Genomic DNA, 18,103 nt, shown 5'->3' on the forward strand with positions numbered 1-18,103 from the left:
GCGTATTTGACGAGCAAGGTGAAATTCCTCGGTTAAGGGATGTGTGTAGGGTTCTCTTCTAAGAGAAATATTGTTTTGTGCCTATGGGCGTGATAGGTGGTTCTTGCTCGATCTTGTTAGCAAAGTTTTGTGCCTACGTATGGTTCGTGTGCGGGAGATTCCAAGTTGAGTGGAATGATTCTATGTATGCGTATATACTTAGTTTGCTTGTTGTATTGTGGCAAGTGCTATCCAATGGCGAGGATTCACTTTTCGTTGACCACGGTGGGAATGTGATAAGTAGTAAGTGTTATCCGTTAGGATTCGCTTTTCGTTGGCTACTTATTGGTATGTGGAATGCGTCTTTCGTTAGGAATCGCTTTGGTTTGGCCATGTGTGAGGCATGTGACGAGTGATTAATGTTTGACTTATCGCTCCTCGTCGGTCACATGTAGGTAGTTGGTTATGTGGCGAGTGATTAACGTTTGACCTATCGCTCTTCGTCGGCCACATGTGTGATTGAGGTACGTGTTAACGTCTTGGTGGCATTTTTCGTCAGCCTCGTCGATCACGTGCGCGTTGCGATGGTTGGTGAGTGGTTAACGTATTTGACCTACCGCTCTTCGTCGACCAACATCGAGTCGAATGTTGACATGCGTATTGTTGTTGATGTGTGATCTATTGGTTGTTTTATACGCCAATGGTGGGGTCGTGAGGACCATGTTGTGGGATTAGTGATGCGATAGCCGTGTTTCGCTCACATGTTGTTACGGGTGTGACAATAGTCAATTTTGTACACCTTGGGATTCTAGCGTTGCCATAGTCGTTTATGCGCTATCGGTTTTAACCGTTGGATTATGATGTTATGGTAGTTGCGTAGTGGTCGTATTGCACACTAAAAGGGATGTTTAGTGATTGGTGTTATCCGTAAGGATTCGTTTGGTTCGCTCTTCATCGTTTCGGGTTGTTGACCTTGGGTTTAGACTTGGTTGCTTTTAGCATTGTACTCGATAAGGGTACGCTAAGGGATTGATATCTCGGTTCGAGATTGGTTGAGTTTTCCCGATGCGAGGGAATGAGTAAGGTTTTAGTGCTCGGATTGTGATTTGATAAATCACGGGCGACGATTTAGTTGCTAAGGGTAACTCTTTGAGAAGAATTGCCCGACGGAATTGGAAGAATACGTGGCGATTTCGCGTATTCTAAGTGATTGTTGTAACCTTCGGTTGTTGCGTGTATTGCACGGCTCAGAATGCGTGCAAGTGTGTGTCTTAGTTAATGGATTAGTCCTTGGGTTAATGAGTAATGTGATGAAAGTCAGATTGAAACATTTGTTGAGAACCGTAGTGTGTCGATTTGGATTGATTAAGTGATTAGGATCACGAGGACGTGATCGAATCTAAGTGGGGGAGAGTTGTAACACCCCGTTTTTCTAAACATGACGTTTGTGACGTCATTTGAAGTCCAAGAATGATTATTTAATAGTTTGGATGTAATGCATTGACCACGATTGACTTTGGGATGTTTTAAAAGTGAAATTGGAGTACATCAGATAAACTGTCGAGTTTGAGTGCAGTTTGTTGCGTTCTGGTGCGTCGCGTTCCGTGACAAACATGCTTGAAATGAGAGAACTTCTGATGGTGATTTCTGTCCACATTGTCGCGTTTGAGTGTTGCGTGTCGCGTATTGGTGTCGCGAAACGCGACAAGGTGTCGCAAAACGTGACAAATGTCGCTGTAATGACATTATTAACCCATTTTAATGGAATCTTTTGAGGGTGTTTTGGTAAATTCACTTATGGTCGGTTCTAGAGCCATAAGACTGATTCAAGGCTCATATTATCCTCATCTTCACTCAAAAACACTCTCAACTCCAAACCCTAGAGAGAGATTGAGTTTTAGAGAGATAAAGCTTCTTTTGGAGAAGAAGAAGAGGGTTTCGGGTCAAACCTCAAGTGTTAAAGTTGTTCCACTCATCAACGGCATCATTTTGGTGGTATTGGTAAGTCTCAACTCCGAATTTCATCTTTGTAATTTGATATTCAAGTTTAGGGTTTTGAGCTAGTTAGTTGTAAAACCCATTTAGGAGGTGAAATGGGTAATTGTAACTAGTTATTGTTGATGTTGGTGGGGTTTGGGTTGGTTAATGATTTAACCATGTTTAAGGCTTGTATGTAGCTTGTAATCACTAGTATTAGTGATTATAGAAGTGTTGGAACCACTTTGGGTGTATTTTGGTTAACTAATTTTGAAATGGGTCAAATTAGGGTTAAGGTGTCATATTGGGCAAGATTGGTATTTAACGCCTATGCTTGGGTTTAATTGGTATATTAGGACCATTGTCACTTGTATTAGTGATCATTGGCTAGTTTTGGCGCGGTTTGAGCTTGGAAGTGCATTTGGGTCGAAATTGCACTATTTGACAATTTGGGTCGATTTGTAAATCCACCCTAATTGTGTTGTTGTATTTGTGTTAATGGAATATGTACTTTCCATTGGCGTGTTGCTGATTACTTGGTTGTATTCATCAAGGCTTAAGGTGAGTGTTAATATCCTATATGCATATGTATGTGTAGGATGGGTGCGGGTCGGGTGAAGGGGTTCTCGGTTATAGAGCTCACTTCTCATATAGGTGGAATTGTTAGACTTGTGTATTGGTCCAATTAGCACGGTTGTGCGTTTTGGTTGACTACCTTGGCGAGGTGCACACTTTGTGTGTACGTTATCACATGGGCGTGTGATGTGGATTATATAACCCCAATGGTGAAAGGTTAATATTGTGAGTGGAATGATTATATATGTGTGTATATAATGTATTTACTTGTACGAGATTCGATGTGGGTTTAAGTTCGGGCGGTCGATACCACATCGGGTCAATATATGATATGGATTTAAGTTCGGGCGTTCTATGCCATGTCATGTATGTGTGTGGGCGTGTAGCGTGGGTTTAAAGTTCGGGCGTTCGATACCACATTACACGTGACGGGTGGGTTTAAAGTTCGGGCGATCGATACCACTCCAGGGTTAGTGTTATAATTTGTTGTGCACTAACGGTTGTTGGGAACACCAATGGAAAATTTGAAGTACCATTCCTTGTACTATTGGTTAACCATGATTATTGTGTTGTAAGCATAAGCAAATTATGTTATTCAAGATATAGATATATATATTGTATACGTATAATGTTGTATTGTCGTGATGTAGCTAACCCTCTGGGTGTAGCTTATTGGCATTGTTCACATCGTCGTTGGTGAACTTATATTTTGTTGATGTATCTTTAGCTCGTTGCTTAGTGATCTTACGGTATGCTTAGACTAGCTTGCCCTTATGCTTGGATGCTCCGGTATGCGGTATTTGGTTATTTGTGTGGCGTGTCCATTTTATGCATATATATGTATGTAGTATATTCTCACTCACTAAGCGTTAGCTTACCCTCTCGTTGTTGATATTTTTATAGGTTCGCATGCTTGGCGGCTCCGGTAAGCTTGGGGATTAGAGATCTTGGCTAGGTTGCTTAGAAGATCTTGCTTTTGTATTCGATTAGGATTTGGGTAGCGTAGTCCCAAATCATCATGCTCGATTTTGGTTGGAAACTAAACTAGTCGGGTCGTGTATGTCCGTTTGGTCAATTAATCAATGTATTAAATGTTTTAAGGTTTATTAAACCTTCTATTGTATTAAAGATGTTTATGGAAACACAATTGAGACCTAAATTATTATTTTAAGCGTATTAAAAGGAAAAATTTTATTGGGCCAGTTTTTAATACGGGTTGGGGTTGTTACATTCGGCATGGGTCTTATGTGGTGATTTTAACGAAGTCAGAGAACGCTCGGATAGGTTGAACTGTGTCTTCATGCAGAGCAGAGCTTCTAGATTCAATGATTTTATCGCAAGAAACAAATTGATTGAAATCCCGATCACCGGTAGGAAGTTTACAAGGATTAGTGATGATGGGGTAAAGTTTAGTAAACTTGACAGGTTTTTGGTTAATGATAGCTTTATTGGGTTATGGAAGGACCTCTCCGTCCATCCACTCGATAGAGGTGTCTCCGATCATTGTCCACTTATTCTCCGTGATAAATATATTGATTATGGTCCTAAACCTTTCAAAATCTTTAATGAATGGTTCAAATGCGACGGGGTGGATGAGATTGTCAATAAAGCTTGTTCAAAACCGGTTAGGAGCAAGAGATTAGATTGCATGTTTAGAGATAAACTTAAAAATGTCAAGTTCGATCTTCGTGAGTGGAGCAAAAAGGTGTATGGTAATCTTGATTATGAAATAAACGTTCTTAAGATTAAAGTTGAGGAGTGGGAAAAGAAGGCCGAGTGTGGTGATCTAAATGAGGTCGAAAGAGAATCGTGGTTGGGTGATAGAAAACTTTGGATCGAGAAAGAGAATACGAAAATAAACATGTTAAAACAAAAGGCTAAAAATTGTTGGATTCTTGAAGGTGATGAGAACTTGATGTCAAAGCAGAGGGGTATAAAATACTATTAATTTTTAGCAGAAAATACTATTAAATACGATACAATTTTACACAAGATATTTATTTATTTATAGAATGGATATACTTAAACCTTGCTACAACACTTATAGGCAGTGTACCTAATCGTACAGTAGTGTAGTTTTTAGTAAGTCCGGTTCGTTCCACAGGGAGATCTTTAAGCAAAGCTCAACGCTATATTAGTTTACTTTTATAAAAATACAAATATATATATAAGTAATATTATTATTATAAAGAGGGGTTTTTACCGTTTAATGACCGGTTTGTCGATTTTAAAACTTTAGTCGCAGTTAAAACCTAATGTAAAATATAAAATAAATACAAGACTTTAAATTAAAGCGTAAAGTAAATAACGATAATGAAATTGCGAATAATAAAAATGCGATAAAAATTAAATTGCGATAATTAAAAAGTACGATAATTAAAAGTGCGATAAAATGAAATAACAATAAATAAAAGTGCGATAATTAGAAGTGCAATTAAATATAAAATAAAGGAAATAAAATATGATATAAAAGAATTATGCTTATTTAAACTTCCGTAATCATGATGTTTGACGTGTTGGTTTTAGTTTTATGCCCATGGGTTAATTGTCCTTTGTCCTGGATTATTCAATATGTCCGTCTGGTTTTTGTCCATAACAGTCCATCAGTCATAAATATAAATTGCAAGTGTCCTTGTCAAATTATTATTATACCCGAAGATAAATATTCCAACTAATTGGGGATTCGAATTGTAACAAGGTTTTAATACTTTGTTTAATGAATACACCAGGTTATCGACTGCGTGTAAACCAAGGTTTTACTACTTTGTTAACAATTACACCAATTACCCTTGAATGTAATTTCACCCCTGTTTTAATTATTCTAGTGGCTATTAATCCATTCCCATGTCCGGTTAAATGAACGATTATTCGTACATATAAATACCCTGCCCATCGTGTCCGATCGAGTGTATATGGTAATTTATAGGGACGCCCAATTGTAAATCTTTATATTAACATTAACAAACTTTCATTTAGTTAAACAAATATAAAGCCCATTAATAACCCATAGTCTAGTTTCCACAAGTGTCGTTCTTTTGTCCAAACCCCAATTATGGTACAAAGCCCAATTACCCAATTTTAGTAATTAGCCCAACATCATGATTACTTCGTTTTAAATAAGCATAATAATAACTTAGCTACGAGACATTAATATAAAAAGGTTGAACATAACTTACAATGATTAAAAATAGCGTAGCGTTACACGGACAGAATTTCGACTTACACCCTTACAACATTCGCTAACATACCCTTATTATTAGAATTATAATTAAAATTAAAATATAAATTATAAATATAAATATATATTACTTCGTATGAATGAGAAGAAAAAAATGATGATAAATTCGATCAGAATTCGGTTGGCTTTATAGCCAGAAGTGAATTTTGGGGCTCCGCGACTCGCGGCAAAATGGCCTTCAAACTCCGCGAGTCGCGGAGAGGTATTTTCAGTTTACACCCTTGGAGTTTCCTGCTGCCGACGGTTTTAAATATATATATATAATATATATATAATTAATATAATTAATTATATATTATATTATATTTATATATATAGTTAACTTGTAATTTTTAGTCCGTTGCGTCGAGCGTTAAGAATTGACTCTGGTCCCGGTTCCGGATTTTCGAACGTCCTCGCGTACAATTTAATATCTTGTACTTTGCGTTTTGAATCTTGTACTCTTGTGATTTCGAGACGTTTCTTATCAATAATTGGAACCTTTTTGATTGTCTTTTGTTCTTTTGAGCTTTTTGGTCGTTTGCGTCTTCAATTCGTCGAATCTGTCTTTTGTCTTCACCTTTTATTATTTAAACGAATATCACTTGTAAATAGAACAATTGCAACTAAAAGCTTGTCTTTCTTGAGGAATAATGCTATGAAATATATGTTCGTTTTTAGCATTATCAAATATTCCCACACTTGAGCGTTGCTTGTCCTCAAGCAATATTGTCTTGAAATACTAGAATCACTTCTTTATTCTTCACACTTTGTACATCAGTGATTTCTATATGGCGGTATAAACAATGGTAGTAACGATATGGTTTACAGTCCCACATGACTATAAAAATTTAGATCCATTAAGGAAATTGGATCTTTATGAAAACATTTGATCTTTTGAAATCTAGTTTTTACCCTAGATAAGTTTTCCGGAATAACCCTTTACCGGTGTTTGCAAAATATTTTTGTGGGTTTGGTGGGTTTCAGAATTGAAAATTTTAGCTCAAAACTTGCGGTTTTGTGTCACCCACTTGCTAACCTTGTATTTGGAAAGCAACACGTCCAGTTTACTTGTTCCGTATATTACCTTTCGGTAAACTACCGTCCGGTTGTAAAGGAAAGCGTTGAACAAGCAACTGTTAAGGCAATGTCCCGTGACATGCTTTTGATTATGGTCTATAACGTGTCGGACGCAATTACTATCCTTGGTAGGAGCAATAGTAAAGCTCACCCTTATAATTTTTCGGTCTGGCACAAGGTCCTGTCTTTGACCATGCTATGCAACCACCGTTCTTACGGTTGACACCCGATTTAATTCAGGTGACCTAATGAATTCCAGGCGAATTCCTAGGATTTTACGTTCAATGGTAATGAACGTATTGAAAATAGGGTTTTCAGAAAACAAATCGGTTTGTATTTTTGATCAAAATATTTTCTCGTTCAAGCTCGAGTTTAGATATCATTGAATTCCATGAGTTTGAATTCTCAATCTTTAAGGTCAATCTCAAGGATTGAGTAATATCAGGCTTAAAAGCTGATTTTTTTGATCTTTAAGGAGATTATCCTTTCTGGGGATCTGATTCATTAGTCTTATCAATCTAATTTGCACGGTGCCTCCCCATTGTACGAGATAAATCCTTCTCATGGTTAGGATAAATCTGACCACTTGGCGACCCTGTTTAATGCTGAGGTCCGTGGATTTCCTGCTGATTTTAGTGATGACTTTTCTAGATTTTTCGTCAACCTACAGCTGGTCTGGACGACAACTTCATGACCTAAATCAAGAAGCGCGTGTCTTTTTCGGAAGACTTTACTTCCTTTTAATGATGGAATTGATTCATCGTGTAGATCCATCTCTTCTTTTCTTTCATTGGGTAAAACAGTTTAGTTTAGTTCAAAGCAAAAGTATTTTCAGTTATTTGTTACAGATATATGTGGCATATGTTAAAAATATCTTGGTAAATTTTCCCACACTTGGCTTTTTATTTTTCTTTTTATCGTCCTCTATTCCATTTTAAATGAATTTTAACATTTTAGTTTGTTTCTCAATTTATGTCCTTTCCGAGGTAACAATAATTTCGGTGTTTGAAACCTAGTTTTATCGTTCATAAATATGTATAAACATGATTTTGAATTCATTTAATTGAAAATTTTGAAAAATTTTACTAGAATTGGGTAGTCAGTATATAAGACTAGGGCTGTTCTTTTTTATCAGAGAGCACTAGATTCTAATACAACTACTGCTTTACTAGTATTTTTAATGGTAACCAAGTGTTTAATATAAAAATTTTTAAAATCCGAAAGAATTTAACCCCTTCCCACACTTAAGATCTTGCAATGCCCTCATTTGCAAGAAATCAGTAACAATTTAAATTATTGAGGGTGATTTGTGTGAAAATGATTAAATTTTTACCAAAGTTTCCAAATATATTGGCGTTTGTTTGCTGAATGATAAATGGTGCACGTCATTTGTTCATTCCGTCTTGTTGTTATTTCACATATATTTTGCATCATTGTCGTCAAAATTACTTGCTTTTGCTGAACTTAATGCCAGTCTTTGAAAATGCGTTGTTTTACCCTGTTATGTACATAAGATAAATTGCAAACATATATACATATTTTTGAAGTTTGGTATATTACCCCACATTCAAAAATTATTAAAATCTAAGAATAAAAGTTAGATAAATATAAAAATGATTACAATATTAACAAAAAATATTAAACATATCAATAATTACAAATTACAAAATAAAAATAAAAATAAGTAAACTAAGGATGATATTGGTACCAATAGGGGTTCCACGCATAACCATAAGTGCTATAGAATGCCTCGGCAGGGTCATACGTAGGATATGGTGGCTGCATCTCTATCGACCAAGGAGGGAAGACGGGTTTCGGTGTAGGAATATAGTTTCTACCTATGTGTTGGCAATGCGCTATGATCTGGTTCTGATGAACTTGCCAATCTTCAAATGCTCTCTGTCTAGCATTTTCGTATTCCTGAGAAGCTATAAACCTATGCATTTCTTGCATCTGGTTCCCCCCTCCTACATTACCTTGTTCCTGGTTTCTCTCTGCCTGTGGATGTCTACCATTGTATCGTACTGCGGCGTTATTTCGCCGCTTCAACACTTTCGCACCATGGTATACATTTAAACCTATAGTGTCGCGGGGTTCCGGCTCTTCTACTAATAATTCCCCCCGACTTATATCCACACCGAGATATTCACCAATCAAAGTAATAAAAATACCACCTCCTATTATGCTATGTGGACGCATCCCTCGAACCATAGCTGATAAATAATAACCCACACAATATGGTATACTTACAGCGCTGTGTGGGTCTCGAATACACATATGGTAAAACAAATCTTGTTCATTTACCTTTTCTTTGTTTTTACCCCTTTGTGTAATCGAATTAGCTAAAAACCTATGTATTACTCTTAATTCGGCTCTATCTATATCCAAATAAGAGTAGTTTCCCCCTTTGAAACGGTGATGGCTTGTCATTTGACTCCACACACCGTGTGTATCAAAATTTTCATCTATTTTCCTACCGTTTAGTATCAATCCTCTACAATCGGCAGACGCTAACTCCTCAGGCGTATATATACGTAAAGCCTGAGCCATGTCCAGTAAAGACATGTGGCGCATCGAACCGCCTAACAAAAATCTAATAAAAGAACGATCGGTTAAACTAGCTACCCGATCATTCATCTCTATACTACATAACAACTCTTCACACCATACTTTATATACAGGTCTGCGTATGGTGAATAAACATATCCAGTCATTAAAAGAAGAATTACCATACCTCTGTACCAGTAATTCCCTAATTGGCCCGGCCAATTCTACAGCTTCCAAGGGTCCCCATTCTATGACCCTCGGTACCTCAACAACCTTGGAATGAAGAGTATGCAAACCCCGTTGATATTTTGGATAATCTATCCAAAGTCTGTCAAATCGCAGGTTCGGGTGCAACTGTTCCAAGTGCATATCTGAAAAGGTCATGACTGGATGAGGTACATCCTGCTTGTAGTAGTTATCTACCTCCTGTTGTTCCAAGTTCTCAGCAGGAGCATGGCGGGCTTGGGATGAAGATTCACCCCTTTCATTCTGCAAAACACATCAAACACAAATTTTGTGCATCCAAATATGCATTAGTGTCAGCAAAATCATCAATCAAAATAATTACAATGACATTATTACTTTATATCAAACTTAAGCTTATTTTCACATTTTTATCAAATCTACACTTTTTCAAATAAGCATATACGAAAATTTTCTCCAAGTTCATAAGCATTCAACTCAAATAACATGTCAAAATAATCATTACTAGCAAATAAACAAGTCTCAAATGGCATTATCTTTCAAAAATCAAGTTCATGAATTTTGGACTTGAAAAAGTCCACTTTAATTCTCAAAATCATGTTTAGGCTCAAAGTTTGGATCATTTAACTACCTAGACATGTTACACTACTCAATTTAGCAATAATTCATGAAAAAAAATCGGCCATAACCTGTTTATATCAAAAAGCCCCAAATTGCTCAAGAACACAAACCCTAGATTATTCAAAATTTGAAGTTTAAGGCTTCTAATCATGTTAAACAGCATCAATCTAGGTTATATAAGCATAATACATAAACAATTTAAGTCTAATTACACTAAAAAGCATCAAAATCAAATTGGGTAAAAATTAGCTCAAGAACACTAAAATTCGAATTAAATGGTGTTTAGGTGTAGAAATTTACCGTTTTTCTTGAGTAGTTCCTAGATATCATCCTTCTCAACATGATTTTAGCAAAAAATTTGGTGATTAACGGTTAAAAATTGAGATTTTTGGAGTGTTTTTGGGTATATTTTCGGGTTCTTTTTCGAGCTGTATTTGGGTGTTTATGTGTGTGGGTGTGTAAACTGATCGTGCAGCTGGTTATATTTTTTTTTTCTGTAATTTTGTCCCTCCGCGAGTCGCGGAGGTTTTCACTTAAAACTCCGCGAGTCGCGGAGTTACTTTTTTTTTTTTTTTTTTTTTTTTTTTTTTTTTTTATATAATCTTTAACTTATAAAACAATTAAGAAATTAATTTTAAAATTTTGTTTCCCTTGTTATTTAGGACGAGGTCGTTTCGGATCGATGTCCTAGTCCGTCCCTCGACAAAATTTTAAAATTTGTCTTTTTGTAGCGATTGTTTTAAAAGCTAAGATTTTTGGGTTTTTTAATGTTTTTGCATACTTTAAATCAATAAGATTAAAAATAATGATAATAAAAGTTCTCGTCCCTCCCTCGGGTAAAGCAATTTCGGTTCAAAGACCTAGTCTTCAACTTACGACGAATTTTAAAAATCATATTCTTAACTTAATGAGATAAAGTAAATTTTTGTTTTTAAATTCACACAACATAAATATAAAATTCAAAATTAAAAATTAAAAAAATTCACACCAAACTTAAAATTTGAAATGCATAAAATTAAAATTTCATATTTTAAAAATTAAAAATTCAAACCAAACTTAATTTAAAAATTCATATTATAAATTCACACCAAACTTATATTAATTTTTTCAAATATTTACAATTTTAAAAATATTGTTTTTACAAAGTTTACAATATTAATTTAAGATTTAAATATTAATTTTAAAAACATGGTAAAAATAAATTTAAAAATCTTTTTGTATTTTTATCCCACTTTAATCAATCAAATATTATCAAAAATATGCGCCCCTCTTTTCGGTAAAGTAATTTCGGTTCCAAGACCTAATTTAACTCATGACGAATTTTTGAAATATTTTGGGTTGATTGATTAAAGATATTTATACCTTAAGAATAAACGTTAAATTTCGCAGTGATGTAATAAATTTTTGAAGGATATCAATAATTTCGGTCGCCAAACCTAATTTTATTTAATACCAATTTAATACTTTTTAGCGAACAAATTAGCGTTTATTATCAAAAGGTTAAAAAAAAAAATAAAAATAAAAACTGTACAGACATACCTGTGAAATAGATTTCTTAGTTATATGATCTATTATATTCATAAGATAGTCGGTTTAATTGGTCTTCCATGGCTGCATAGGCGTAACCTCGAGCATTCATTGTCTTTTCTTCTAAACATATGAACGGTCCGTCTCTGCATAAAGTAACAAATTCGGTATTTGAATAGGTTTGATTATTTGAACATTTACCTCCATGTGACCATTTTCCGCATTTGTGACATTTTTCTAGGTGTCGTGCTCTTCTTTTCGCTGCGGATTTTGATTTTCCTTTACCAAATTGTAACTTATTATCTTCGCATCTGGATCCTTTTCTAACTCCGTCCATTCTTTCTCTGATTACTGATACTATTTCACTCGGTAGTATGTCATTATTACGTTTAGTGATCAAAGCGTGTAGCATTAGACCATGGTTTAATTCACAGGCAGTCTTCATTTTGTAAAAACCTAAAAAAAAATAAAAATTCAGAATGGGGGGAGAAGACTAGTTCTTTAGGGTCTGCTAGGGAAAGACCATACGTGTTCCATCTTCGAGAACTACACGAAAACAGACAATCTAACTCTAATAGAAATACATATTATCCTTTAAAGACTTGATTCTCCCCACACTTAGTTAGCTGTGGTGTCGAAATTGTGATTAACTTCGTTGTCGACTTCCATCGGACCATGTATGTAATGTTTAACTCTGTGACCATTAACTTTAAATTCAATCCCATTTGAATTTATTAATTCTATCGTTCCGTATGGGAAAACTCTTTTGACTACGAATGGTCCAGACCATCTTGATTTCAATTTTCCAGGAAATAGCTTGAATCGTGAATTGAAAAGAAGAACTCTGTCTCCTTCTTTGAATTCTTTTGAACTTCTGATTCTTTTATCATGCCATTTCTTCGTTCTTTCTTTATAGATTAACGAATTTTCGTATGCTTCATGTCTTAATTCTTCTAATTCGTTTAGTTGACTTAATCGTAGACGTCCGGCTTCATGTAAATCAAGATTACATGTCTTCAAAGCCCAAAATGCTTTGTGTTCAATTTCTACTGGAAGATGACATGCTTTTCCATAAACAAGTCTAAAAGGTGTGGTTCCAATTGGAGTTTTATAGGCTGTTCTAAAAGCCCAGAGTGCATCCTCCAATTTAATGGACCATTCCTTCGGATTTGATCCTACGGTTTTCTCTAGAATACGTTTTAAAGCTCGGTTGGTATTTTCAACTTGTCCACTTGTTTGTGGATGATATGCGGTGGAGATTTTATGAGTTACTCCATATCTTTTAAGAACTTTCTCAAGTTGATTATTACAGAAATGAGTACCCCGATCACTTATTAAAGCTTTCGGTGTTCCAAACCTTGCAAAAAGACGTTTTAAAAAGTTTACTACAACTCGTGCATCGTTAGTTGGGAGAGCTTGTGCTTCCGCCCATTTAGATACATAATCAATGGCTACGAGTATATATAGATTATTATGAGATTTTGGAAATGGACCCATAAAGTCAATACCCCAAATGTCAAATACTTCACATACTTGGATGACATTTTGTGGCATTTCATCACGTTGACTTATTCTTCCGGCCCTTTGACATGCATCACAGGATTTGCAAAGAAGGTGTGCGTCTTTGTAAATTGTAGGCCAATAGAATCCAGCTTCATAAACTTTTCTTGCTGTTAGTTGAGGCCCATAATGCCCTCCTGTTGGTCCTGTGTGACAATGGTTTAAAATTTTACTAGCTTCATCTCCAAATACACATCGGCGTATTATTCCATCGGGACAACTTTTAAACAGATGTGGATCTTCCCAGAAATAGTGTTTTATATCACTGAAGAATTTCTTTCGTCTTTGGTACGATAATCCTTTTTCAAGGAATCCACAAACTAAGTAGTTTGCATAGTCTGCAAACCATGGGATTTCTTTATAATCTATCTTCAATAGATATTCATCAGGAAAGTTGTCTTGTATAGCCGATTCATTCAGAACTTCTAATTCGGGATTTTCAAGACGAGAAAGATGATCAGCGGCGAGATTTTCTGCTCCTTTTTTATCTCGGATTTCAATATCAAACTCTTGTAAGAGTAAGATCCAACGGATTAATCTTGGTTTAGCATCTTGTTTTGAAAATAGGTATCTAAGAGCAGAATGGTCGGTATAGACCACCGTTTTTGCTAGAACGAGATATGATCGAAATTTGTCAAAAGCAAAGACAATAGCAAGGAGTTCTTTTTCAGTAGTTGTATAGTTCGTTTGCGCTCCTTGTAATGTCTTACTAGCATAATATATAGGTTGAAATCGTTTTTCAATCCTTTGTCCTAAAACGGCTCCCATTGCAAAATCACTTGCATCGCACATTAGTTCAAATGGTAGATTCCAATTTGGTGTTATCATGATCGGTGCATTAGTGAGTTTTTCTTTAAGAATATTAAAAGATTTGATACATTCATCTGAAAAGATGAATGGCGCATCCTTTTCTAGGAGTTTATTCATAGGAGTGGCAATTTTAGAAAAATCTTTTATGAAACGTCGGTAGAAACCGGCATGCCCTAGAAAACTCCTAACTCCTCTAACATTGGTGGGATGTGGAAGTTTAGCAATTACATCTACTTTAGCTCTATCCACTTCAATTCCTTCTTTTGAAATTTTATGTCCAAGAACGATGCCTTCTTTAACCATGAAATGGCATTTCTCCCAATTAAGTACTAGATTTGATTTTTCGCATCTAATTAGCATTCGTTCCAGATTAACTAGACATGATTTAAATGTATCACCGAAGACTGAAAAGTCATCCATGAATACTTCCATGCATTCTTCTATCATGTCGTGAAAAATCGCCATCATACACCTTTGAAAGGTTGCAGGGGCGTTACAAAGTCCAAATGGCATGCGTTTGTAAGCAAAAGTACCATAAGGGCACGTGAATGTGGTTTTCTCTTGGTCCTCGGGTGCTATTGGAATTTGAAAATATCCGGAAAATCCATCTAGAAAACAATAGTAACTATTTCCGGCTAATCTTTCCAACATTTGATCTATGAAAGGTAAGGGAAAGTGATCTTTTCTGGTGGCGTCATTTAATTTTCTATAATCAATACATACACGCCATCCTGTTACAGTCCTAGTAGGAATAAGCTCATTTTTCTCATTTGTAATGACAGTCATGCCACCCTTCTTAGGCACGCATTGAACTGGGCTTACCCATGGACTATCAGAAATTGGATATATAAAACCTGCATCTAGCAGCTTAATAATCTCTTTCTTAACTACATCTTGCATATTAGGATTTAGTCTTCGTTGGCGTTGCACATACGTTTTATGACCTTCTTCCATAAGGATTTTATGTGTGCAATACGAAGGACTTATTCCTTTTATATCATGAATCTTCCATGCAATGGCTGGTTTATGAGCTTTCAACACAGAAATGAGTTGTGATTTCTCATTTTCAGTAAGAGAAGATGATATTATTACAGGCAATTCAGATTCACCATGTAAATAAGCGTATTCCAAATGGTTTGGAAGTGGCTTTAACTCTAATTTCGGAGGTTCTTCTATCGATGATTTATATCGATATCTGTCTTCTTCTTTTAGCATTTGAATTTCTTCTGTTGTTGGTTCATATCCATTAGCTATAAGTGTAGCTAACATTTCAGCTTCATCAATTGGTTCATTACCTTCTCCTAAAGAACATTCTCCTGTTCCTTGTAATTCTGGAAATTCTTCTAATAATTCTGCATGTGCATCTATAGTTTGAATATAATTACATGTATCATCTGCAGATTGTGGTTGTTGCATTGCTCTATCAACTGAAAAGGTAACACTCTCATCCTCTATACTTAGGGTCAGTTTCTTACCGAACACATCTATCATTGCTTTAGCCGTGTTTAAGAATGGTCTTCCTAATATGAGAGGAACTTGAGAATCTTCTTCCATGTCCAAAACAACAAAATCTACTGGAAATACTAAAGTACCAACTTTAACTAGCATATTCTCCATTATCCCTCTAGGATATTTTATTGATCTATCGGCTAGTTGTATGCTTATTCTGGTTGGTTTCAATTCTCCAAGGTCTAGTTTAGCGTATAGTGAATACGGCATTAGATTTATACTAGCACCTAAATCAGCCAATGCTTCTATTGAACTAAGGCTACCCAGAAAACATGGAATTGTGAAACTTCCTGGATCAGATAGTTTTTCTGGTATCTTATTCAACAGCACTGCTGAACAATTAGCATTCATAGTAACAGCCGAGAGTTCTTCCATTTTCTTTCTATTCGTGATTAGATCTTTCAAGAATTTAGCATATCTTGGCATTCCTGAAATCACATCAATGAAAGGAAGATTTACATTTATCTGTTTAAACATATCCAAGAATTTGGATTGCTCGGCTTCAAGTTTTTCTTTCTTCATTTTACTCGGGTAAGGAAGTGGTGGTTGGTATGGTTTAACATAAGGTTTATCCTTAACTGTGTTATCTTCATTAACCTTTTCAACTACCGGTTCTTTTTCCTTATCTTGATCTGGTTGTGGTTCTTGTGGAGTAGGAATAGTTTCATCAGAAGTTACAGGTATTTTAGGTGGTTTAAGTGTTGTACCACTTCTTGTGGTAATAGCTTTAGCTGTTTCATTCCGGGGGTTAGCATTTGTATCGCTAGGTAGACTTCCCGGTTTTCTTTCACCTATTAACCTTGCTAGGTTACTTACTTCTTGTTCCAGATTTTGAATAGAAGCTTGTTGATTTCTAAATGCTTGAGCATTTTGTTCATTGGTTTGTTTTTGAGATGTGAAAAACTGCGTTTGAGTTTCAACTAGCTTCGTCATCATATCTTCTAAATTTGGCTTTTTATCATCGGTTTGTTGTGGTAGTTTGTTTTGAAAATTTGGTCTTTGCTGATTATAAGTATTATTGGATACTTGTTGATTGCTAGGACCTTGTTGGTTGTTGTATGGAATATTTCGGTTATAATTCGGGTTTTGATTGTAAATCGGTCTTGGCGGTTGATAATTATTCTGATAATTATTTCCAGGCCTTTGGTTTATGTATGAAATATTCTCTCTTTGTTCCATTGTTAATTCAATACTAAGACAATCTTTTGTCAAATGTGGTCCTCCACACTGCTCACAACTAATTCGTATAGCATGAATATCTTTAGTCATCTTTTCCATTCGTCTCTCGAAAGCATCTATCTTTGCGGAAATGGAATCTAAGTCATGGCTAGAATCGGCTCTAGCTGCTTTAGATGATCTAATGATATCTTTTTCTTGGTGCCACTCATGTGAGTGGGAAGCAGTATTATCAATAATTTTGTAAGCATCAGTTTCGGTTTTCTTCATAATAGAACCACCAGCTGCTATATCTATGTCTTTTCTTGTAGTGATGTCGCATCCTTGGTAGAATATTTGTACTATTTGACAGGTGTCTAAACCATGTTGCGGACATCCTCTTAACAACTTTTCATATCTTGTCCACGCCTCATATAGAGTTTCATTTGGCTTTTGTGTGAACGTAACAATTTCTGCTTGAAGTCTTACGGCTTTAGATGCAGGAAAGAATTGTTTAAGAAATTTGTCAATTAAAACGTCCCATGTATCAATCGCCCCTTCAGGTAACGATTCCAACCAATCTTTGGCTTCTCCCTTTAAAGTCCAGGGAAATAACATGAGATATATCTGTTCATCCTCCACTTCTCGGATTTTAAATAGTGTGCAGATCCTATTAAAGGTACGTAGATGTTCATTTGGATCTTCCTTCGGTGCACCACTAAATTGGCATTGATTAGTCACCATGTGTAGAATTTGTCCTTTGATTTCATAATCTGGCGCATTAATGTCTGGATGAGTAATTGCGTGACCTTGGCCAGTGCGTTTAGCTCTCATTCGGTCTTCCATACTTAAAGGTTCCAGATTCTCCATAATTGAATTTGTTGAATCGGTATCACTAGATGATTCTGATTTAATAGTTCGTTCCTCAACAATCTCTGTTTGAATGATTGGTGGTTCCGGAGGAAAGTTTAATGGTTCAGGATCTATGAACCGTTCCTGAATATTTTCTGGATTCTCAATTGTGAGGTTGGGTTCAAAAAATGGATTATCGGAAATTTGAACTGAAGTACTTGGTCGACTGGATGACGATTCTAAAGAAAAATCAACGGCGGTTATATTTGTTAAACGATGTCTTGATCGAGTTACAGGTGGTGAACGTACAAAAGGTGATGAACGTCTTGCTCGGTGCATTCACAGAATATCCTATTAGTTTTTTAAAAGGAAAGAAAAATTATAATAAGTTATCCAATCAATAGACTTTTCTGATTTTGCCCACGTTTCGAATAGCCAAAAGATGCAGCAGAGGGGCAGGATTCGTTTGGTCTCAATATAATTGAGGAC

General features: G+C 35.6%; 1 protein-coding gene across 1 annotated transcript in view; it reads left to right on the top strand.

The window, feature by feature from the left end:
- The first annotated feature begins 3,832 nt into the window (after nt 1–3,832).
- LOC139842464 (uncharacterized) overlaps nt 3,833–18,103 on the top strand; it is a 38,317-nt gene continuing 24,046 nt past the window's right edge. The window contains exon 1 of the mRNA XM_071832602.1: nt 3,833–4,327. Within this exon, the coding sequence (XP_071688703.1) occupies nt 3,833–4,327 (495 nt within the window). The remainder of the gene's footprint in view (nt 4,328–18,103) is intronic.

The sequence above is a fragment of the Rutidosis leptorrhynchoides genome, chromosome 4 (genome assembly GCF_046630445.1).
Source record: "Rutidosis leptorrhynchoides isolate AG116_Rl617_1_P2 chromosome 4, CSIRO_AGI_Rlap_v1, whole genome shotgun sequence".
NCBI lineage: Eukaryota > Viridiplantae > Streptophyta > Magnoliopsida > Asterales > Asteraceae > Rutidosis > Rutidosis leptorrhynchoides.